The sequence below is a fragment of the Artibeus jamaicensis genome, unplaced genomic scaffold (assembly GCF_021234435.1).
Source record: "Artibeus jamaicensis isolate MK-2021 breed Jamaican fruit bat unplaced genomic scaffold, CSHL_Jam_final contig_3109, whole genome shotgun sequence".
In the NCBI taxonomy this organism is placed as follows: domain Eukaryota; kingdom Metazoa; phylum Chordata; class Mammalia; order Chiroptera; family Phyllostomidae; genus Artibeus; species Artibeus jamaicensis.
The window spans coordinates 1383069-1404998 of NW_026521716.1; the positions used below are offsets into that span (position 1 = coordinate 1383069).

Genomic DNA, 21930 nt, shown 5'->3' on the forward strand with positions numbered 1-21930 from the left:
CTGGACGTGAAGAACCGGCGCCACAGCCCTGCTGGGCCGTGCCGATCTCGTGGGCAGTGGTAGAAGCCCTTGGCTGTCTTTTTTCTAATGGAGGGATGCATTGGTTGGGACTTAATGAAGCCGCAGTGACAGGCAGTGGGGCCGATGGCGAACCTCTGCTAACGAGGGCGGAACGGCCCCTGCGTCCAGACCTGCCTCCACCAACCCGGCCACCCTCCCCGAAGACCCACGCGGCCCGCGCCGTCCTCGTCCTCTTCTGCCAGGCGAGGGGGCGGAGGCCCGAGAGGTGAAGCCACGCTGACAGGAGGTGGCAGAGCTGGGGGTCAAGTCTGCTAGTTCCAGAGTCCACAGCCTCCGCCAGCGCTGGAGAGAAACCTGGAAACAGTCCAGCATGTCGCCACCCAGCCGCCTCCCTCGTGGCCTGGCCAGTTTCTGCCAGGGCTCATCCCGGGGCGAAGCCTTTCTCTTTCTGCCTCCCCAGAATGCTGCCTCGACCGGGCCGTTCGGTCCTCTATTCTGCAGAGGGGTGGGCCATGCAGCGGGGACTGGCCCCCTGCAGAAAGCGCCTACCCATTCGGCCAGGGACTGTCATTTAAAAACTTTTTTTTTTTTTTTTTTGCCGTGCACAGTTCCTCAGGGCTCCAGTGGAAAGCCCGGAGAAGACAGAGGACAGAGACCACGCCTCCGTCAAGTCCAGACCCCGCCCCTCTGCCCCTGAACGTCTCGAGAACAACTCAAACCGAGTCCTGGCGGATCTGAGGGTCTGACTGCCCATTAGCTGCCACAAGGCCTGACCCATCTTCCTCCGCCCCTGCCTCCAGGGCAGCGCCTTCCACCCGAGAGAGTTTCTGAAACACGCAGCACCTGACTGCTCAGTCGGGGGCGCCGACCTCTTTGCCCTCAGATCGTCAAATAAAACAGCAACAACAGCCAACAAAACCAGAGCTGTCCAGTGGGAAGCGTCGAAATTATACCTACTTTGTTTTGGTCAGATTGACAAACAATATGTTCTGGGTGTGTGTGCTGCAGAATTTTAGTAATTGGTTGATGTGCGCCCGGTGATAACAAAGGTTGAAAATCGCCGCTCTAGAGGGCTGAATGGTGTCCCCTAAAAATACGCCCCCCCACAACCACTGGAGCCTGTGAGTATGACCGCATCTGGATGCGGTGAAGTTGAGGACCTGAGACCACCCGGGACCATCCAGGTGGGCCGAGGCCACAGCAAGTGTTGCCCAAAGGGACAGAAGAGGAGCAGACCCACGGAGGAGAGGTCGAGGGAAGACGGAGGCACAGGTGGGGCACCGCGGCCCCAGGCCAGGGCTGCCTAGAGCCCCAGAAGCTAGAGGAGGTGTGGAAGGGCCCCCCCCCACAGAGCTTCGGGGGGAGTCAGCCCTACCGGCACCCTGATTTGGAGCCCCGACCTCCAGACATGGGGGAGTCAGTGTCTGTCCTTTAAGCCCCCAGTTTGCTGTGGCCCTTTGTCACACGACTGGGCAGCTGGCACTGGGTCCAGTCCGCCGGAGACCTGGGGCGGGGCCCGGGCTTCTGGTGCTCTGCGGGACTCTCTCCCACCCACAGACCCCACCCCTTTGACAATGTATCTGTCCGTCACGCCCCTGTGGACACGGGCCCTCGATCAACACGCCTCTTCTTTAAGTCAAGCCTTTTACTCCTTTTGGGGGGCGAGAAGGAGAGAAGATTAGGTAGTCAAATTGTTAAAAAATGTAGTTGTAGGTGCATTCGAGGACTTAATTCTCACACCCAGACAGCTCAGGAGAAGCCAGCCAGTAGGCGAGTTTACAGATTACGAAGCCATAGTTAAGATTTTCTTTCTGAACACAAACTGTTTCATCCATTCCCCTCCAGCACGCATCCCACGGCCTCCTTCCGCCCAAGCACAAACACGGGAATGGACACCTTCGACGGACCCTGTCCTGGTAGGATGCCCCGTGTCCCAGAGGGGACACTCCTCTCCGCAGCCAGACTGGCATGGCTCCCAGCAGATATCCGTCTGTCTGTGGGTGACGCTTGTGCAGCCTCCCACAGACGGCTGCACACATCCTGCATCTTGGAGAAGAAGTAGCTTGTGCCCCGGCTGGTGTGGCTCAGTGGATTGAGCACCGGCTTACAACCAAAGAATCACTGGTGCAATCCCCAGTCCAGGGCACATGCCTGAGTTGCGGGCCAGGGTCCCCAGTCCAGGGCACCCGGGGGGGGGGGGGGAGGCGGCAACTGACTGATGTGTCTCTCGCTCATCGACAGTGCCCAGGATGCAGACGGAGTCCCAGTCTAGCAGTTCAGGGCAGGGTCTAATAGGTCACCACAGTGGCCCGGGCCGTGAACTAGGACCAGGTACCTGTGCCTCAGCTTCCTTACCCACTGAGTGAGTGGAGGTAGTGGTGCGGTGGGGGGGGGGTTTGTTTTGAAGACTGAGTGCATGACAGTGACAGGCTTTCTGTCCGAAGGAGGAGCACCTCACAGGAGCAGTGAGGGACTGAGGACGGGGGCCTGAAGGAAGGCTTCTCCTCCAAGCCCCTCGGGAGGGAGCTCGGAGCAAAGGGGGCTGCTTACCTTACCCTGGGGGGGAGGGGCGATCCTGATGATGGGCTAGATGTCCCCAGCAGCCCTTTCTGTCCCCATACCCATCCCTGCCTCTGAGCCCTCTATGGGAGCCAGGATTCCTGGAGGTGGCAGGGTCCGGAGGGTACCCAGAATCCCTCTGACCCAGCCAAGCCTGGGGGGCCACAGTGGGCTGCGGCAGAAGTCCCACTGGGGGCTCCCTGTGTGGAGAAGCCCGGTGTTCTTTATCTGAAACTGCCCTACGGGGCTTTCTTCATAATCACAGCCAGCTACCAAGCGTTCTCCTGTGCGCTAAGCACCTCCTGGAGTCTGCAGCTTGACTGGTTCCTAGAGAAGGGGAAGAAAACTGTGGCAGAGCTGCAGCCCGTCTTCTGAGCTGTCACTGTTGGGAAGTCATAATGCTCACTGGTCCGGTTCCATCATGCTCCTCAGATGGACAGTCAGTCACCCTATGGGGGGGGGGGCAGTGGGGCCTGAGCACCCCTCCAGCCTTTTACAAAGAAATACCTCACTGCATCGTCAGCGCTACCCTCCATAGGACGTAAAAAAAGCCACCCTATCTATACTCTGGGAAAGAGCCCGCGGGCCACAGTGGCTGGACCCTGAGTCGGAGTTCCGCGACCTGGGAGGTTCCTACCCGCTCAGGAGCCGGAGTGCGCGCCTTCTCCGAGCCTTACGGTAAGCAAGGCGCGCAGAGCAACCACGTGGCGGCAGAGCCGAGGCCGGCGGGAATGCGCGGAATGCGCGGCGGCCGGCTCTGCTCCGGAGCCAAGGCCTAGGTTCCCGCGGTGCGCCTCCCGCCGAGACTCTCTTCCCAGTCCGGTTGCTACCCAGGCCCCGTGGCCGAGACCCTCAGAGGCAGGTCGAGCCCCTGCACGAGTACTCCCGCGAGGCTCGGGGACTGACAGTTTCGGCCCCTCACACCCCACGCGCCAGGAACTCCCCCGGGGGTCCAAACTCGTGTCCTGCCACCAGGCCCAACGGAGTGAGGCCTGGAGTCCTGCGGGGAGAAGTGCAGGGCGTTAAGGGTGGCACCTCTCTCCACTCACCTGAAAAAAAGTTCCTCCCCTACACCTCCCGGCAAGTGTCCAGAGCCCCAGGACACGGAGGGTCCCCATAACCGAGACATCACCACCCAGCCCCGGCTGGCCCTCTACCCATCCACCCCCAGGACCGTGGCAAAAGATGGAAACTTCCGCGTTTTGAGGGCAGAACAAAGCTGACTAGAAGGCAGGAGGATGCCGGGTCCTCCCTCAGTCTCCGAGAAGGGGAGAGGATGGGGGCCGGGTGACAAGTCCTAGAGGCAAGGGTAGGGACCTCAAGTCCCCAGCCGGGTAAGGATGGATGCCACAGGAGGGTCTCCAACGGGTGCTCCTGCAGGCAAGTCCCGTTCCCGCGAGTCGCTGCCCACCGCAGGTTTCCGAGGCCCCACAAGTCTCTGCAGCGGCAACCTTCCCCCCTACCCGGGGGTGGGGTCTGCTTCTCTGCGGGGGGCGGGTCTCGGCCCTGGTCACTTTGTTGGCCACCGGAGACTGGAAGACATGGCCTCTTAGGTCATTCCCTCACCTCCTGAGAGGTTTGCCTTAGTTGCAGTTGCTTATCAAGTCAGTCTGGGTGCCCACTTCGAGCCCCTTGGTCAGCGCCGTGTCCAGGGCCCCTGCAAGGCCAGGGAGTTCCTAGGAGATGGGGTTTCCGGCTGCTCAGAGCACCAAGTGATACATTTGGAGGGGCAACGTTCAGGGAAGTACAATGATCCTTCACTCCCGAAGGGCACCTTCTCCCTCTGGATCCTAGAGGCAGGGGAGCCAGCCCCCTCCCACACCTTGTTGGGGTTTGCTTTTTGATTCTCACGCACGCCTCGTCTAAGACTTCCGAAGGTGGGGGAGGCGTGAACCGACCCTGCATTCCACCATATTGACGACTGGGGTTCAGAGCGGGGTCTGTGTGTGGCTGAAATGAACAGATGAGAGGTAGAAACACACGTCCCGGGCTTGGTATGGTGGGAGGTGCGGCTGTGCCTGTGTCCAGCTTGTGACTGTCCCAGGTGCCTGGGGCAGAGGCTGCAGCTTTGGGACACCGGAGAACAGCACTAGCGTAGCCCGGGCGTAGCTACCGCCACGCGCACCACCAAAGCGAGCGGTCTGGGGGAAGGGGAGCCCGAGCGCTCCCGGAACCCTGCGGCCCTCATTCGGAAGCGTTTTTCCAGGACAATTTAAGGGCTTAACAAAGGAAAACTCGCAGAGCTGGAGCCAAGTCCTTTCAAGTCGCCGCCAGGTATGCGGCTGCAGGTGACCCCACCTGGGTGCGCCCCCCCCCGCCCTCTCGGGAGAAGGCGGATGCCCAGAGATCGGCACCCGTGTAAGATCTGAATTGGGCCCTGCACCCCCTCCCCAGAGAGTCCCGCAGGGCGACGCGCAGCCGCGCAGCGTCCCAGGGTCGGCGCCGCGGCGCGCGGGTTCCTGAATGAACGCGCTCCCTTCCCCCGCCTTGAATGAAGGTTCCCACAGCCAGGGACGGTGGCAAACGCGCTTGCCGCGGAATTCGCCCTCTCCCGGCCGACAATCCGCCTGAGCCACGGTCACCACGGTGGGGGGCCAGGGACCGAGGAAAGAGGGAAGGTGTTTTAAATTACTTTTGGATTTCCTTTCGAACCAACGTGGTTTCCCTACCGATTGGGCCGCCAGCCTTTTGTCTCCAAATGGTCACCAAGATATTAGTGCAGAGCACTTTAAATGAGCCCAGAATTCGCAGTTCCTGCTTCGTGGTGGGTTTTTTTTAAAGCAGTGTAAAATTAAAACTGCAACAGAGAAGTTTTTTAAAGTTGCTTTTCTCTTAGAAAAAAAATTGAAATCAAACGTACTCTGTCTCCTAGAAGGAGCAGCCTTCAAGGGCTAGGGGCTGTTGGCCCCCTTGGGGGCTCCGGGAAATGCAGGTCTGGGCTCCCTGGTGGGGGCTGGGCGGCCAGCGCTCCCCCCAGGGCCCCAAATTCCAGCGCCTCCCCCGCGGGTTCCTGGACGGCTCTTCACGCTCACTGGCCGGGCTTGCACTTTTGCGCCCGTCCCTGAGCCGGGCAATCAACGAAGTTCCTTGTAGAGATCTGCCCGGTCCGCCTAGTAACAGCGCCGCTCCCCCATTGGCTCATGCTAATTCCAGTTTCCTCTGCCTTTCTCCCGGGTTGGGGGGACGGGGAGGTCCCTCTTGGACCCGGAGCCCGTTTTGCCGGAGCGTGCGAGCCTCTTTCTGCCCCGCTGCCTCTTGCTATCGCTGGCCTACCTCGGGCCGCACAGGGGCTCACACGGGGCTCAGGCCCCCTAGACCCCCGGGACGGGAGCCGCCGGGTGATAGCACACAGCCCCATAAATCATCCGGGCGGCCGCCGGGTTGGGATTTTATGAATGAAAAAGCAGCCCGGCTGCCCTCGTGCGCGGGCTGATGCTGCAAGGCTTCAGCCAGCCCCCGAGCCAACCAGAGCGTGGGTGCCGGGGGAGGGGGCCACGCAGTGGGTGCTCCCTGCTTGGGCCACCCACGGCTTCTGAGGCGTGAGCCGAGGGTAATTACCCTCCTGGACCCGGAATATCTGTAACCCTAACACCCGCAAGGGAGGGGGCACGGAACCAATCAGCCTGGAAGTGGGGGTGCCTTGCCGTGGTGCGGGCGACCTTGGGAAGAGGGTGGGCTTTTTATCCGCGTCCTTTGAGCCTTTACTGTCATCGGGTACGGTGGTTCGACAACACCGAAATGTATTCAGAGGGAAGTAAATGAACAGTTTCCCTAATTTGGGGGAGGTATTGTAAAACTTACTAAAATGTTAAGATTAGGTAAAATACCTTTATTTTTGTAAAGCACAGAAAAGACGGAACCTAGTAACAAAACACTTTAAATATTCTTTTATACGTCTCTTAAATTTGCTACAATATTGAGGACCCTCATATAGTCACGAACATATATAGATTTTTGTTTAAAAATCATCCGGCCAGTACACCCGTTTCTTTAACTTAATTGCTCTAATTTTTGCCAGCCCCTGCCATCCCCATCAGGCTCACGAGTGCAGCCCTACGGCAGATTACGACAATGAAAAGGTGCCCACACCCCCAACAGAACCAATTAAGAAGCTTCCGGTGGTCTTGTCCCAGGCAGAGAGGCGACAAATATTACCAGCAATTTATTTTATTTTTTAATTTAAAAATGAGCTAGGACAGAGACCACTGTTTGGCTGCCTTCTAAACAGGGTGTCTTTTTTAGTAGTTAAATTGCTGAAAGGGGTGGGTTGGAATTTGGGGACCCCCGCAAGGATGGACTCGGCTAAGGTAGGAAGACAGCCGGCTGATCCCCCAGGCGGAGAGTTCAGATATTAGGAAATGCTGGCCACCATCTTGGGCTGCTGCTGGATTTTTCGGGCATTTATTTTGTTTTATTTTATTTTTCTGAGAGAGCGCATGCATGCTAGGCTGAAACCTCTTAAACGTTCAGGGTCAACCCCCAGGGCATTTGCAACGACCCCCCTGTGCACAGGAGCGAAGCCTCCAGCAGGGCTGTGGGCTCCACTGAGTGTCCCTGAATGCTAAATGGTTCCTGAAATTTACACGTGTTAATGAAAATGAAAGAAGATGTAGACGTTGAGATTCCTTGGCTGCCTCACCGCCCGTGGGTGCCCTCGTGGCGTTCTCGGAAATGCGCCCATTCTCCCGGCTCGGATATAGGGTGACGCCAAGCCCCAGAGTCCCCCCTCCACGCGGTCTCCCAACCCCCACCCCCGATTGCGTGTGGCCTGCCCGCCCTCCTAGTTGTCCCCCTCTGCAAAGCCACCTCCACTCCACCCCCAAGTCCCAAGGGACCCACTCCGGGAGAACGGTCCCCCCTGCACCCCTGTTCCCCAGCGGGGAGAAAGGCTGCCTCGGGCGATTTGCATTTCTATGAAAACCGGGCTTCGGGGGCAACTCCTTCGCGGGACTCTGCCCCTCGACGCTCCCCTGCGCTGCGCGCCCGCGCCCCCTCCCCCTGAGCCCGCCCCCGCCCCCCTCCCATTCTCTGCCTGGCTTTGATCTCCGCTGAACAACAGTAACGTCACTGGGACTACAGGGAAGTTTTGTTGGAAGTTGCAAAGTCCTGGAGCCTCCAGAGGGCTGTCGGCGCAGTAGCAGCAAGCAGCAGCGTCCGCCCGCTCCGGCAAGGGGCAGAAGAGCTCGGGGGAGCGCGGAGCGCAGCAGCTAGAGAGGAGCACGGACCGAACCCCCGAGCCACCGCCCGCCCCAGGCAGACCAACAGAGCCCCAGTCATGGCGCACCAGCTCCTGTGCTGCGAGGTGGAGACCATTCGCCGGGCGTACCCGGATGCCAACCTTCTCAACGACCGGGTGCTGCGGGCCATGCTCAAGGCAGAGGAGACCTGCGCGCCCTCCGTGTCCTACTTCAAGTGTGTGCAAAAGGAGATCCTGCCGTCCATGCGCAAGATCGTGGCCACCTGGATGCTGGAGGTGCGGGGCTTCGGGCGGCTCTTAGACTTTCCTGCACCTTGTTGCCCAAACTCACGTTCCTCTGCCTCACCTTCCCTTTTTCCCACCCTAACTTTGAAGTTTTCTGGGGTTGTTGCTAGGAATCGTATTTTCAAAAAATATAGATGTTGTAGGTATTTTTTGAACGAGGAGGGTGTGGGGGCATTAGAAATTCCTTTTTTCTGGGGGGGATGGGAGAGGCCGGGGAGGGGTCCCTTTGGGAAAAGCGAATGCCAGACGTACCCCAACTGGCTCGAGGGTGTGGGCTGGAAATTTGGGTGCCCTTTGTGGCCCCCGCCTGTGCCCCATCCCCGCTGCGCCGCCTCTGCGAGCCACCAAGCCACCAGCTCCAGGGGGAGGGGGCTATATTTGATTTTAAAATTAATATCCATGGACACGTATGCAAGGGCCGCTCGTGCCAGTATTATGCGCCATCTTTGTTCTTTTATTGCAGAGCAAAACTGTTTATTAATAATTGGGGGCAGGGTGGGGGCGGGGAGCGGCTAGCGAGGCTTTGGGGCCGCAGCGAGGGGCCGCGCGGATGCCGGGAACCGGCGGGAGGGGCGCACGGACAGAGCTCGGGCATTTTGGGGGGGCACCCCTCTCCGGAAGGGGGGCCCTTTGTTTAAGCAGCGAGTCCCGGGGCGCCCTGCATGGCCAGCCAGGGCCAGAGAGCACGCCAGGCTGCAAGGTCGCGTGGCCCCCAAGACACTGGGGGTTGACCCTTATTGGCAGGGGTCTCAGCTTGGGGGACCTGTTTGGAGCCAGGTGGAGGGTCGGATCACATTTAAGGTTTTCAGTGGGAGCCTGGGGTACCCGCAAATATTTTAAAATAATTTTTGAAAGTGCGGCGTGGTGCCCTTGCCAGAGGGAAACGGCGCCCGCGCCCAGAGGGCAGGGGGGCCCTGAGTTTGAATTCCTGGGGATCTCCCTGGAGCCCGCAACGAGCTCTCGACCCCCGGGTCGGGTAAAGGACCGCCCGACGGTCATTTTCAGGGGTGTTTTATGTACCTGATTATTTTTTAAATATTTTTAAATATTTTTTGAAAAGATGACGTCTGGGGAAATGTGGCGCGGCGGCCTGGGACGCCACCTTTGTGTCTCACAAGCGCTGTGAGCGCGGCGCCCAGCCCCGTGGCCCTGCACCCCTTTCGGTGCGACCCTGATCCAGGCGGGCCTCCAGCACCCACCCGGGCCGGGGTCCCCAGGGCGGGCAGCCAGCTCACAGCGCACGGCCCAATCGTGCCCGCTCCCGCCGGGCCAGCCTCCTGGGGACTTTCCCTTTCAGTTTCGGGGGGGTGGGTATTGGGGACACTCGGGGGAGCGGGACCATCACTGAAAGCGTCTGCAGCCCCCTGCCCGACCCTCCGCGCGCTTGGAGACTCCGGCCAGAGAGCGAGCGGGGGGGGGGGCCGGGGCGGGGTCCCGGCAGCGGCGGTCACGGCCCCGGTGCCCTGGCAGGTCTGCGAGGAGCAGAAGTGCGAGGAGGAGGTCTTCCCGCTGGCCATGAACTACCTGGACCGCTTCCTGTCGCTGGAGCCCATGAAGAAGAGCCGCCTGCAGCTGCTGGGGGCCACCTGCATGTTCGTGGCCTCTAAGATGAAGGAGACCATCCCCCTGACCGCCGAGAAGTTGTGCATCTACACCGACAACTCCATCCAGCCCGACGAGCTGCTGGTAACACCGCTGCCCATCGACATCCCGCTAGCCAAAGGCCCCCGGGTTGCGGGGGCGGGGGGGGGCGGGGGGACCCCATGGCCTGGGCCCCTCCCGGGGAGCCGGCGGGCCCCGGGTCGCTCCGGACCGCGTCTGCGCCCCTGGCGTGGCCGAAAAGTGGGCGGCGCGCGCCCTCTAGCGGCGCCAGTGCGCGTCGCGCCCCAGGCCTTGCGTGCGTGCGTTCCAGGCACTGGAGGGCTTTCTTCTCTACTTGGAAAGATCGGGTCCGCTGTGGAACGCGCCGCACATAACGCTCTTTTGGTCTGGAATTGCATTGTCCCCCACTTTCTGGATCCTCGGCGTCGCCATCCCCTCTCTCCAGGCCCAGGTCCCACTCCGCCCCCAAGAGCTCTCTGCTCCCCCTCTTCATGCCTCTTTGCCCATTTGTTTCCCCAGCACATGGAGCTGCTGCTGGTGAACAAACTCAAGTGGAACCTGGCCGCCACGACCCCGCACGATTTCATCGAGCACTTCCTCTCCAAGATGCCCGTGACCGAGGAGAGCAGACAGATCATCCGCAAACACGCGCAGACCTTCGTGGCCCTCTGTGCCACAGGTAGGGCCACTTGGCTGGCTGGCCTCCCTGCTGGACGTGCCTGGAGGAGCTTCGTGCACCCAGCCTCAGTTTCCCCATCTGAGCAGCCCCTCCCTGTTCTCAGAAGCACTCCTCTGCCCCTGTTCTGTTGGGCATGGTGGGGGGGGGGGTCGTCCTCCTGGGGCTGCCTGGCATATCTGCCTGTGTCCAGCCCCCGTGGCCTCTGCCCCCCACTCCAGGCAGGGGCCACTCCGTGCTAGAAGGGGTTTACACAGGCCGCCAGGCCCGCCTCTCCCCGCTCCTCCCTCTCTAGTCCTTCCCTGTGTCCTCCAGGAGCCTGGGCTTTGGGGCCCCCTTCTGGCCTCTCCCTGCTGGGCCACCTGCCAGAGGCGCCTCCAGGGGTGGGGAGCCCTGGCCTGCAGTGTCTGCACCACGTGCTCCAGGCCGCCAGCTGGGCCCTCCTTCGGGGGCGGCTCCAGCGGCCACCAGAGGAGCCGCTGCCTGAGGCCCTGCTTGGGGCGCCTCAGCTGAGCCTTGGGAGGGGCTCCGGAGCAGTCTGTCTGGCGCTGTGGCTGGGGGCGGAGTCTGCTGCTGTGGCGGGTGGGGGGGGCCGGGGGTGGGAGGGGGCGGGGCTCGGGGGAGGTCTCTCCGCCGTGCCTCCCTCCAGCACAGCCCCTGGCAGCAGCCAGCTTTTCCAAGCCCAGGGCAGAACCCCACCTCCAATGCGCACACACGCGTGTGCACACACACACACACACACACACACGCCTCCAGCTTCCCCCAGTCCTGCTCCTGATCTCTGTGACCCCTTTCTTACCTCCCTGGAGTCCCATGCCCCCATGCCGCCCAACTATGTGTGGTCCTGCCTGTTGCCCCGGTCAGGCCTCAGTTGTCACATCTGTCTGGGGCTTACCCCAGTAACCTGAGGACCACACGTCATCAAACGGGAGGCTGGCCTCTGGTGTGCATCACCTCCAGGGGGCAGAGCCCCAGCGTGGCATCACAGTGCGCCCTCCTGATGTCCACACTCTGGGGGCTGGCATTTCTGGCGTAGACCAGCGTTGGGACGGTTCTTGCTGGCCTCTCCAGCCTCCTCCAAGTCCTTCCCAGTGAGGGTGGGGACAGATGGAGAAGCCAAGGACATTGTTGGCCTGGATAGATCTGAGGGGTGGGGGCGTTCCAGCTCTGGCCCTGGGGTGGGGGCGGGGAGCCTCGCACAGGCCATCCCCTCTGGCTGGGCCTCCTCTTGAAGAGCCTGGCCTCCAGAGACTCCCAGCCTTTTATGGGACTGAAAGTCCTTCGGAGAAACAGCAGTTTCCTGGAGATCAGACAGCAAGTGGTTCTTGCACGCCCTCCCCACTGGATGGCTGGGGCAGCCTGGAGCCGCCCCTCCCTCACCCGAGGCCCGGGGGAAGCGGGCCCTGGCCTGCGAGTGCAGGCAGTGAGGGAGATGGCCCGGCACACACGCTGGCTCTGGCTTGGGTCCAGCTCCCAAGCTGCCGCGGTCACTGCGTGAGCATGGGGCCCAGCAGGCACCCTGACCACGTGCTCAGATACCTCTGCCCCCCAGGGGAGACTCAGCTTTTTGCACACATTAACTCAGAGGGGAGAGCAGGGAGCAGCAGACCCCTCAGAAGATGCTCAGGGCCCTGGTTCTGATCCTGCCTGTGCAGTTCAGAGATAAGGGGGTACAACCGTGCCCTTGGCACCAGGGGACTTCTCCCAAGGTGAAAGACGTAACTGAAGCGCAGGCACAGTCACATGACGTGGGGGTGCGAGCCACCCCCATTGAGAGGCTCCAGGAGGGGGGATCTGCTCCCCCCCACGCTTGGAGTTCGGAATTCCTGTGCACGCGTCACCTGGCCCTGGGTGTTGCTTTTCCTTAAAGAGCTCTGTCAGTGGCCGCCGGCGCCTTGTACTGTGGTGGCCGGTGGCTGAGGGCCCCCAACTCCCCTACGAATGTGCTGGGATCAGTGGCCTCTCCTGAGTAATTCCTCATCGGGTGCAGCAGAAAGGCAGCCCCGATGTCACTGCAGCCACTTAAGTGTCCTTATCGTCTTCCCTCCTTTTTATAGTAGACCCCGCAGCCCTTCAGGAGCTGGGGAGGGAGTGCCACCCGCCCTCATCAGATGGGGGGTCTCCCTACAGTTCCAGGAGGGAGCATGCTGGCAGAAATGACATGTGCCCCAAAGCACCTGATTTGGGGTTCCGGCGCCCAGGACTGGGCCCCCACTGGGAAGCCTGTAGGCTGTGTGGGGGTGTGTACGGCACTCGGGGCTTGCGGGGGGTGGGTCCCTAGAGGGCTACTTCCGGTCTCCAGTCCTTAGGCCACCGCAGACACTTAGAGAAAACCCCTCTGTTCCCCCTGGGGTTTGCCGGCTCTCAGACGTGCTCCAGCACACCTCAGGCTCAGGGCTGAGGGTGGGGTGTCCCCTCTTTCACAGCCACCCGTGACTGTGAGCCAGGCCAAGGCACAGGCGCCCACGCTGGGTGCATCCTGCCCTTGTGCCTGGGTGGGGGCCAGAGGCGGGTTTGGGGGCCCCCACACTTGCTCGGTCAGGCACCTTGAGTGGACACCCAGGCCACAGGGATCCTGCAGGGGTCACCACTCACGGGGACCTCGCCTCTCCTTATGCCACAGACGTGAAGTTCATTTCCAACCCACCCTCCATGGTGGCCGCCGGGAGTGTGGTGGCCGCGGTGCAAGGCCTGCACCTGGGAAGCTGCGGCAGCTTCCTGTCCTATCAGCGCCTCACTCGATTCCTCTCCAAAGTGATCAGGTGTGACCCGGTAAGTGGCCTTGCTCCCTCCTAGGCAGGCCAGGTAGGGGGGCTGCCTGGTCCCGGGCACCAGACACCCACCCCACTGCCGGGGGTGCTAACGGGAGGGGTGCTTTGGCTTGTGTCCGGGCCCTTAAAGATGACAGGATTGGGGTCACATGGGGGATGGGCAGGTGCCTGAGTTTAGGGGCACAGGACCCACCACAGGCCAACAGTGTGCCAGCTTCACCCACCTGTCCCGGGGGCCTCCAGGAAAAGGCCCCGAGGCAGGTCCTGCCAGTGACTCATGCCTACAGCCAGGAAGAGACACTTCAGAAGGACCCCTGAGGCCCGAGACCACCCTGTTTCTGACGGCCGTCTGCCACAGGCCACTGCCGTGACAGCCAGAGTCGCTCATGTCTCCTTAAAACCATTGTTTTGCCCCCGAGTTGGTGCTTTTTCTGAAGAATCAGCGTAACTACTAGGGCCTGTGGCATTTACCAAGTGACACCAGTGTCAGCCATCTCCCCCTGGGGACGCACGACCGCCTTGCCCAGCCCAGGTCTGGCTTGGGGTGCCTTCTGGGGGCCCCACTGGAGCATTTGGGAGGCCCTGGGCCCATCAGGGAGGGAGGGAGGGCGGGCGTGAAGCAGACGCAGGCCCACGCCGCACATTCTCCGGGAGGAGCTGCTGCCGCTGCCCTCGGCCTCCACCGGGGGAGGGGCGTGCTCACCACAAATGCCACAGGCATCTCACTGGCCGCCGTGGTGGGGGGCGGCCCGCGGCCCCCCTGGGCCTGAGACACAACGCCTGCCAGCCGACAGACCGGGGCAGAGAGCAGCCCAGGGTGACATTTGTTAGTCTGGTCGCCCAGTGGGACGGACGTTGCTCAGCTGGCACGGAAACGCCTGGGCAGCTGCGGACGGGTCCTGCCCTTCTCCTGGGGGGCCACAGTTGGCTCTTCACGAGATGGGGCTGCAGGTCCAAGTGGGCCGCTGGGAGGAGGAGACAAGGGCCCGGGAGCTGGCGGCTGAGGGAGCCCCTCCCTGCACTGCTCTGCTCTCTGCCCACCACACAGCTCCCACCCTGTCAAGTTACCAGGGGCAAGTCAACAGCCACCTCTAGTTGCCAGTCAAGAGCCACCCCAGGTGGGAGCTGTCAGGCCTGGAGTGGGGCTGTGGCAGTGTTGGCGCCAGTGCCTGGGCCTCAGCTTCCTCATCTGCCAGATGGGGCCCCTCTCACCTCCCTTGCCTGCCTGTCTGCAGCAGTGAATGTCACAGGCGGTGGGGGAGCCCACCCACTCTAATGTTCTGGCCATGGGGGGACCCTGGGGAAGGCTCGGGCTGCACAGCCCAGGCCATGTCTTCTGGGCAGCAAACCCGTGGCCAGGCCGTGGCCAAACCCCTTCCTGTGTGGAAGGCTTGACTCCAGAGTCAAAGTGTAAGCAGGGCATCCTGGGAGCTGGGGCAGGCAGCCCTGACCTCAGAGCAGCTCCCGGGCCCCAAGATTCCCCTCCCCCCTCAAAAACTCTCTTGGTGGCTGCCAGCAGCAGTCCGCTGCGAGCAGGCGCCACCAAGGCCCGTGCACCGTCCAGGCTCCGGGCTGCAGGCTGAGCAGGATAAAGGGTCCCGGTCCCCCGGGGCCACCCAGCATTCATTGTCAGTCATGCACAGCCTAACACTTTGGACGGCCATTCATCAGGGAGGCCTGCTTCACGGTGGGGCTGACATGGCAGAGGTTCAATCCAAAGAAGCAGGGTGCAGAGGGCCTCCCGGCCCTAGATCAAGTGGCTAGATTTGCCAAGGACGGTGGGGCCGAGATCAGAGCCTGGCAGAGGAATTCCATCAAGAGGGCCCCATGCACGGGGCCCCACTGCTGGGGACACAGGGACAAGGGGGGGGCGGAGGAGGCGCAGGGTGACAGGCCGATCTGTGCTCCCAGAAGGTAGCCGGCAACCCTGTGGTCTCTGATCCTGAGTGGGGCCACCCCTGCGTGCTTAGCGTGTGGGACGGCTGGTGGGGGGCCCCAGGTCGGCCTCCCTGTGGAAACTGCGCCCAGGCCATGGGTGGGGGGCCTCCTTCTGAGCACTGCACCCTCCGGCCCTCCCCCCACCCACCTTCTTTCAGGACTGTCTCCGGGCCTGCCAGGAGCAGATCGAAGCCCTGCTGGAAGCCAGCCTGCGCCAGGCCCAGCAGAGCCTGGACCCCAAAGCCGCCGAGGAGGAGGAGGAGGAAGAAGAGGTGGACCTGGCCTGCACGCCCACCGACGTGCAGGACGTGAACATTTGAGGGTGCTCATGGCCGGGGGGGCAGCCCCAGGTGCCACCCTGACGGGCATGGCCAGAAGGGGAGGCTTCCTCCTGTCGGTTTTTTCCTTTGCTCTTTCTCCCTTCCATCTCTGACTTAAGTGAAAGAAAAAAAAAAGTACCCCAAAACTACCTTTAAAAAAAAATAGTATTTGCATAACCCTATGGCGGGGGGGGGCGGGGGGGGCTGAGAGTTGTGCTACCCAAATAGAAGGCAATGCACCCACAGGCAGCCGGCTTTCAAGTTGAGAGCGTGAGCGTCTGTGCTGCGTGAGGGTGGGTGTTGATGCAAGAGGGCCGCAGGGGGCTTAGATCTGATTCTCTGTATCTGAAGCATAAACATGTACTTAGAATTCGACAAAGCATTTTAAAGTAGAAGGGCGTGTTTAGCTAGAAAAGCGTGTTCCTGTGCTTTTCCGAAGGAGCACAGCTTTAAGGCTGTAGGCATCTTGTATCTTGCTTGCTCATGCATGTAGTCACTTTATAAGTCATTTGTGTGTTTATTTTATCCATAGGTAGGCGTGTTCCCTTCCCCGAGTCCACGCTGACGGAACCCGTTGGGGAGCCTAGTGTAGCCGAGCGGCCCAGGGTGCCGGCCGGCGGGGCACGCCTCAAGTGCGCTTTTAGAGAGAAGCCTGTAGTAGTGATGTCATAACGCCTTATGTTTATAATCCTCCTGGTTTTGTAGCCGTCGGTCTAGGAGACGCTGGGTTTCCCACCTACCACACCTACAGCCCGGGTGTGCCCATGGCTTTTCCGTTTCCGCTCTGTGCCGCAGAAATGTTCCGTGTACAGCACTTTGGGGCCGGTAGTTCGAGGGAGGAGGGTCTCTGGTTCACGTCGTGTGTGGAGGGGGGCAGTTTCTTCACGGAATGGTTTGGGGGGCTGATGCGCTGGCAGGCAGGCAGGGCCAGCGCGCGCCCACAGGGGGCGCGTGGAAGGCGAGGGTCCCGGCCAGGAGAAAGTGTGCGTTCCCACATTGCCAGGGTCACGGTCTTTTTCTCTGTCGAGAAGTTGAAGGTTAGGAGTCCTTTGGTGCCAACCGGTGTTTGAAAGTAGGGGCCTTAAAGGTATACCTAGAGAAGGAGTAGCTTAAGGGTTAGGCAAGTTTTAAACACTAAAATATGTAATTTATAGTGAAAGCTAAAAAGAATATTTATTGCAGAGGATGTTGGTAAGGCCAGTATGATTTCTAAGGTAATGCAGTCTCCCCTTGATTTAAACTCACGCCAGCCGCCTTGCACGGGGCGGGGTTAACAGTGTTTAGAGAAGGTAGGTCCTTTTGTGTAGGAGGCGGGGAAGCCCCAGGAAAAAAAACACAGACGCAGTGATTCGGCCGGTTTGGTGTTGCCCAAAGTGATCCAGTCTGAGGCGTTGAGTTTCCGGAAAACTAGGGCACTCGAATCAAGCTCTGTTCTGGTGCATTCTTATCCCCTGCTCCCTCCTTAAAAAAAACATTACCGACCAGTAGACAGTTTGCACACTTGGCTGTGTCCCTTTGACCACCACTGAGTGGGGCGTGTTGGGGGAGGTGTTGAGGCAGGTGCTGGGAGAGGATGTGAGGGAGGGAGGGAGGGGGGTGGGCGGCAGGCGGGGACCCCGAGGGGCGGACTGCGGCTCTATTTCCCGTGTTTCTCCTGCATTGGCTGCTACCGATGACGCCCCAGCACGTCCGGTTCGGGAACAGACTCACTGCGCTTCTCTATCACATTGTTTTGCTGCTATCGGAGGATCAGTTTTTTCGTTTTACAATGTCATGTACCGCCATGTAGTTCTAATTTCTCATAGAAAAACTGTATTATGGATGCCTTTTTTTTGGTAGATTTTTTTTATGTGATCCATTTTGACTTAATGTGATTACCGCTCTATTCCAAAAAGGTTGCCGTTCCACGATACCTCATGCTTCACTTAGCCATGGGTGGGCCGGCGGCCAGGCTCGGTCTGGCCACGGCCTCCCGCTTCGGCAGACAGACGCGGACGAGGTCCCCAGAGGGCCTGGTGAGGACGGGCTCCAGCCGCGGGCAGGCGAGCGGCCACCCGGCGTCTCTGAGGACCAGCCCGTGTCCATGCCCTCTCCCGCGCCTGTTAGGCTGGACTCTCCCTCCGACCTGGCATTGACCATCCCGGTAGTTTTTACAGCCGTATTGTTCTTTGCGTATAGCTATGAAAGTTGCATTATTATTATTATTATTCTTGTTGTTATTGTAACGAGTGTGTCTTAACGCGCCACTGTGGTGCTGTGCCTAGTGCCTGGTCACCAGCTGCTGGAGCCGTTGGGTTCCAGGGCTGTGAGGTCTGTTGTGTGCTCCTGTTCTGTCTGTTCCGCTCACGGCCGGGGACGCTCCTTGAAAGAGGCTGCAGACCTCACCGAAGCCCGCACGTGGTGCTGCGCAATCACCTAGCACGCTGCCAAAGCAAAAGGCTGTGCGCCCTCGGCGGCCCTGCCCAGCAGGGCGGCCGGTGTGCGTCCGCTTACCTCAACCACTCTGGCTGCAGCCTCTGTGTCCAAACCAAACCGGACCAAAGTGGTCTGTCCCAGCAAGGGGCAAACGCCGTGTGCTCAGAGGCCGGCGAATCTGGGCGGGTCTCTGGTGGGTGGGCACTTAGGTCTGTGTGTGTTCTGGGTCGCACGCGTGGCACTTCCCAGCACGGACATGTAACCAGCACGTTTCCAGCGGAAAACAAGACAAACGTGGAAAGTCTAGAAATAAAATTGGTCAAACCCTGGTGTGGTCCTTGCCTGTCTCCTGGGGTGGGCTGGGTCCAATGTCGTGAGGGTGCCGTCCTCTGCACCGTGGGCTGTTCCGCTGCACCCTTCACCTCCACCCACCAGAGGACAGGGCCCCTCCAGCCTTGACGTTGCTACACCTGGGGAAGCGAACGCCTTGTCTGTAGCCACCCCAGAGCAGCTTCTGGCCCAGCGACTGGTGGTCAGGCCAAGTCTCACCAGTTCGCCCTCCCAGGGTATTTGCACAGGAGAATGAATACCGTCAGCCCCCGGTGGCCTCTTCCGGGCACAAACGGCTGCTGTTGCTCTTGGTAAACCGAGGCCCCGAGCGCATGGAGGGCGCAGTGTGTCCAGGCTGCACTTAGGTGGGTGTTTGATTGTGGCCCAGGAGGCCTGGTGGACACCTGTGAACCCACCCGCAGGTTCCACCCAGGTGGGGAGCACACTGGGCAGGTGCCACCAGGCCTGGGTTCAGCATCCCAGAGCCAGGGGTCCCCCTTCATCCTTGTCCCTCGGGGCCGTCAGCCCAGTGAGTGCTCAGGAGCCACTCAAGCCCAGGATACCTGTCATGGACGTCACTACATGTCAATTCACAACAGCCTCCCTGAAGCCCCGACTGGGCCCACCCTGCCCCTGGGGGCTGCCCCGGGAGCCTGCACGTTGCTCCCAAAGGGTCCCACGTGGCAGGAGGCCGAGGGCGGCAGGATCCAGAGCAGGCGCCCCAAAGGCCAGGCCCAGGTCCACACCATCATCAGGGCTCAATCCCGGGAAGAGCGAGGCACGTCTGTGGTCTGTCTCCGCAGACCACGTGTGTACAGTGAGGGGACTGAGTGGGGGCCCCTGAGGCACAGTCCTGGGGGTGGGGCTCCAGCAGGAATCGAGAGGAAGGGAGAACTCCCGGCACAGGGCAGACACGCGCAGGTCAGGGCTGCCAGCGCTTGGTGGCGCTTAATGTTTTCCAGATGGGAGATGTGTAGGCTGCTGGGGCGGACAGTGGAAGGGAGAGGCCTACACAGGACGTGCCCTTGTGCTGGGAGGGGGTGAGGCAGGGCTGGGGTGGGAGCCAGACCCAATGAGCCACAGGCCTGATCACACACAGAGGTCGGCCTGGTGAGGAGGGTCCACAGTCCCCCAAAGCCCACCTCCTAGGCAGCCCCTGGGGGGAAGCATCTAGAAGGTTCCTACTCGGCGGGTACCTCAGCCCTCCCGCCCACCCCCATCTCCTCCAGTCCCCTAGCCGGAAGTACCCACCTGCAGGGCACACCAGACAGCCCCCCGCCTCCGCTGCTCTCACGCCAGGCCCCCTGCAGGCCTCCACACCACGAGTGCTGAGGCACCAGGCCGTGATCCCCGGGCAGGGGCACCCTGCTGGCGCTCTCCGCCCCACTTGCAGCCGGCAAAGCAGTGGGCACTGGGGAGTGGGAGCTGTTCTGTGAGTTATGGAGACAGGGTGGCCCTGCCTGGCCCAGCAGGTGGGGGGCAGACTCGGTCTGGTGAGGAGGTGGGGGCAGAGGGCTCCCCAGCGGACCAGGCAGACCCAGAAAGGCCTGGGACCCAGCTAAGGCCAGACAGACCCACGCCGGGACCACAGAGGGCAGCCGCAGCGCCAGCCTCCCCATAACCCATGGCCCTCGGCCCTCGGAGCCTCCTGGAAGCCTGCTGCCGGGCTCTGCGTTTGGCGGGGGCAGTGGGCACGCCACGAGGCCATCCCAGCAGCGCCCAGGCCCTGCACGCTGGGCGGCCCCAGAGCACACAGAGCTCTGTCATCCCAGGAATGTCTTTGATCAGAGTTTATGGAGAGGAGGCAGGAGCGGGGCCTCTAATCCGTTCCCACAGCCCCGGCGCGGCGCCCCCCGGCCTGGAGCCACACCAGGGCCCAGCAGACAATAGCCAGCCACATCCGGGGGAGCGTCCCCCGCTCACAAGGAGGACGAGGAAGAGAACCCTGAGGCCCTGGACTGCTGGCTTCAGTCGGCGGCCTCAAGCCTCTCAAAGACAGTGGCGTCCACGACTCCCGACTCTCAGCTCAGGGAGCTGGGACAGGCCTCCCCGCCACAGGCTCCCAGAGCCGAACGGTTGGCCCCAAGGGTGCCCCACCCTGGACCCCAGGGTGGCCTGCCACATCTGGGCAGTCCCCCTGCCCAGCTCCATGGCAGGAGGGAGGGGAGCAGCTGACATTTCGCTCCCTCCTGGAACAGCTGACGTTCCCTCCTCGCTCCCACGGACTGGGCCTACCGTGTCTGAGGCTCCAAGTCAGCGGCCTCCGTGCGGAGCCAGCAGGGACCCCAGCAGGTGACTGCGTCTTCCTGGGGCCCACCTGCCGCCCAGAGGGGCTGGGACGGGCTCGGAGACAGACCCCCAGAGGAAGCACCGCCCTCGCTGGTGCACGTGGCCGTCTCTCATCTGTGTGTCTGTCCTCACAGTGAGCTCTCTCCACGTGTCTTCTCCCCACGGGCAGCCTCACTGCGTGAAGTGCCTGCCTCATCTCGTATGGCGTCCACTGCCTGGACCCTTCTGCAAAGGCTGCTTCCAAATGAGGCCCTGCCGACGGGTCCCAGGGGCTAGGGCTTCAGCATTTTCAGCCCACAGCGGGTGGGTCTGGGCGCCCACCACAGGGGGGACCACCTGCTGTTTCGGGGCGCTCACCCACCGGAAACAGCAGATGTTTGAAAACCCGAGGTGAAAGGGTGCCAGCAGTTCGCACGCAGGAAGTCCGCGGCTCAGTGAACATGGACGGGGGCTGAGGTTCCCCAGTGAGCGGATTGCGTTCCCGCGTGGACGGACAGAGAACCCCCTTCAGGCACCGCCCCAGGTGGAGCCACGGCCCCGGCACCCAGGGCCCAGCAGACTTGGTAACGGGCACCAGGGAGACGTGGCCACCTCGCAGGGGCCGTGGGCGCCCCGGGGACAGACCGGCAGGGGCCTCCATGTCTGCTGAGGAGTTCAATCTGCCACAGAGGAAGAGCTCTGCAGAAGTTCGAGAAGGAGCCACGCCCCTTCTTCAGGAAGGCGGCTGCGAAGCTCCCGCTGAGCTGCCCCGGGGGGCTCAAGCCCTCCACTGTAGGACTCTTGTGTCTGGTGACTGTTAAACACAGTCCCCCCCTTTTCTCTGGCCCAACACTCCAGCAGAGCTGAACGCCCCCAGGCTAGCTCCAGACTCCTGCTGGGCACCCCTCGGTGAGTGGCCGACAGCAGTGTCGGGGACTCTTTTCTGTGAGCCCACCCACTGTCTTAGCCTCAGGCCACCGGGACCAGAACCTGGTTACAGGGCCGGTAGCAGGTGAGCAGAGGAAAAGCGGGGCTCCCGTCCAGCAGTGCTGCACCCAGGCAGGCAGCCCCAAGGGTGGTCACTCGCCACACCCGCTGCACACCCCTCGACCGGAGGCTCCGCGCCTCCATCTGGGAAGCGGGGCACGGCCGCCTCACGGGGGCACTGGACAATTCAGGGGCGGGGATGGTCAGGTGCCACCCAGGGAGACTCCGACCCCTCCCTCAGATCTCTTCATTCTTTCTCACCACCCAGTGGAGGGAGGGCAGGGCGGGTAGGGGACTGGGACACTTAGGAAGGAGCTCATGCTGCTCCCGGGGGCAGGCGCTTCCCTTCGCCACCAGGGAGCCCCAGCGAGCAGCTCTACCAGGCGCACCGACTCGTTCCCTCCCCACCACTTCCACTGCGGAAAAACAAAATGGAGTGGCTTCAACTTCCTAGGGAAACAGCTTGCTCCTCTCCCCAGTCCCAGTCCCAAGTGCAGGCAGCAAGATGGCGGGGCGGGCGAGGAAGGGGGGGAGGATGCTTATGGTAGGTGGGGCTGTCCC

The 21930-nt window shown here is 61.6% G+C and overlaps 1 protein-coding gene across 1 annotated transcript; it reads left to right on the top strand.

Moving 5' to 3' along the window:
• The first annotated feature begins 7629 nt into the window (after positions 1 to 7629).
• Positions 7630 to 18113, top strand: CCND1 (cyclin D1). Its single transcript, XM_037135341.2, has 5 exons — positions 7630 to 8053; positions 9533 to 9748; positions 10184 to 10343; positions 12964 to 13112; positions 15208 to 18113. The coding sequence occupies exons 1-5, from the start codon at positions 7856 to 7858 to the stop codon at positions 15367 to 15369; spliced, it is 885 nt and encodes a 294-aa protein (XP_036991236.1). The 5' UTR covers positions 7630 to 7855; the 3' UTR covers positions 15370 to 18113.
• The last annotated feature ends 3817 nt before the right edge of the window (positions 18114 to 21930 follow it).

Bases quoted from the DNA above. Each gene is read 5' to 3' on its own strand.
- CCND1 (XM_037135341.2), top strand. From the start codon at position 7,856: ATGGCGCACCAGCTCCTGTGCTGCGAGGTGGAGACCATTCGCCGGGCG. The intron at 9,749-10,183 runs GTAACACCGCTG...TTGTTTCCCCAG, and splicing joins TCCAGCCCGACGAGCTGCTG to CACATGGAGCTGCTGCTGGT. The intron at 13,113-15,207 runs GTAAGTGGCCTT...ACCTTCTTTCAG, and splicing joins AAGTGATCAGGTGTGACCCG to GACTGTCTCCGGGCCTGCCA.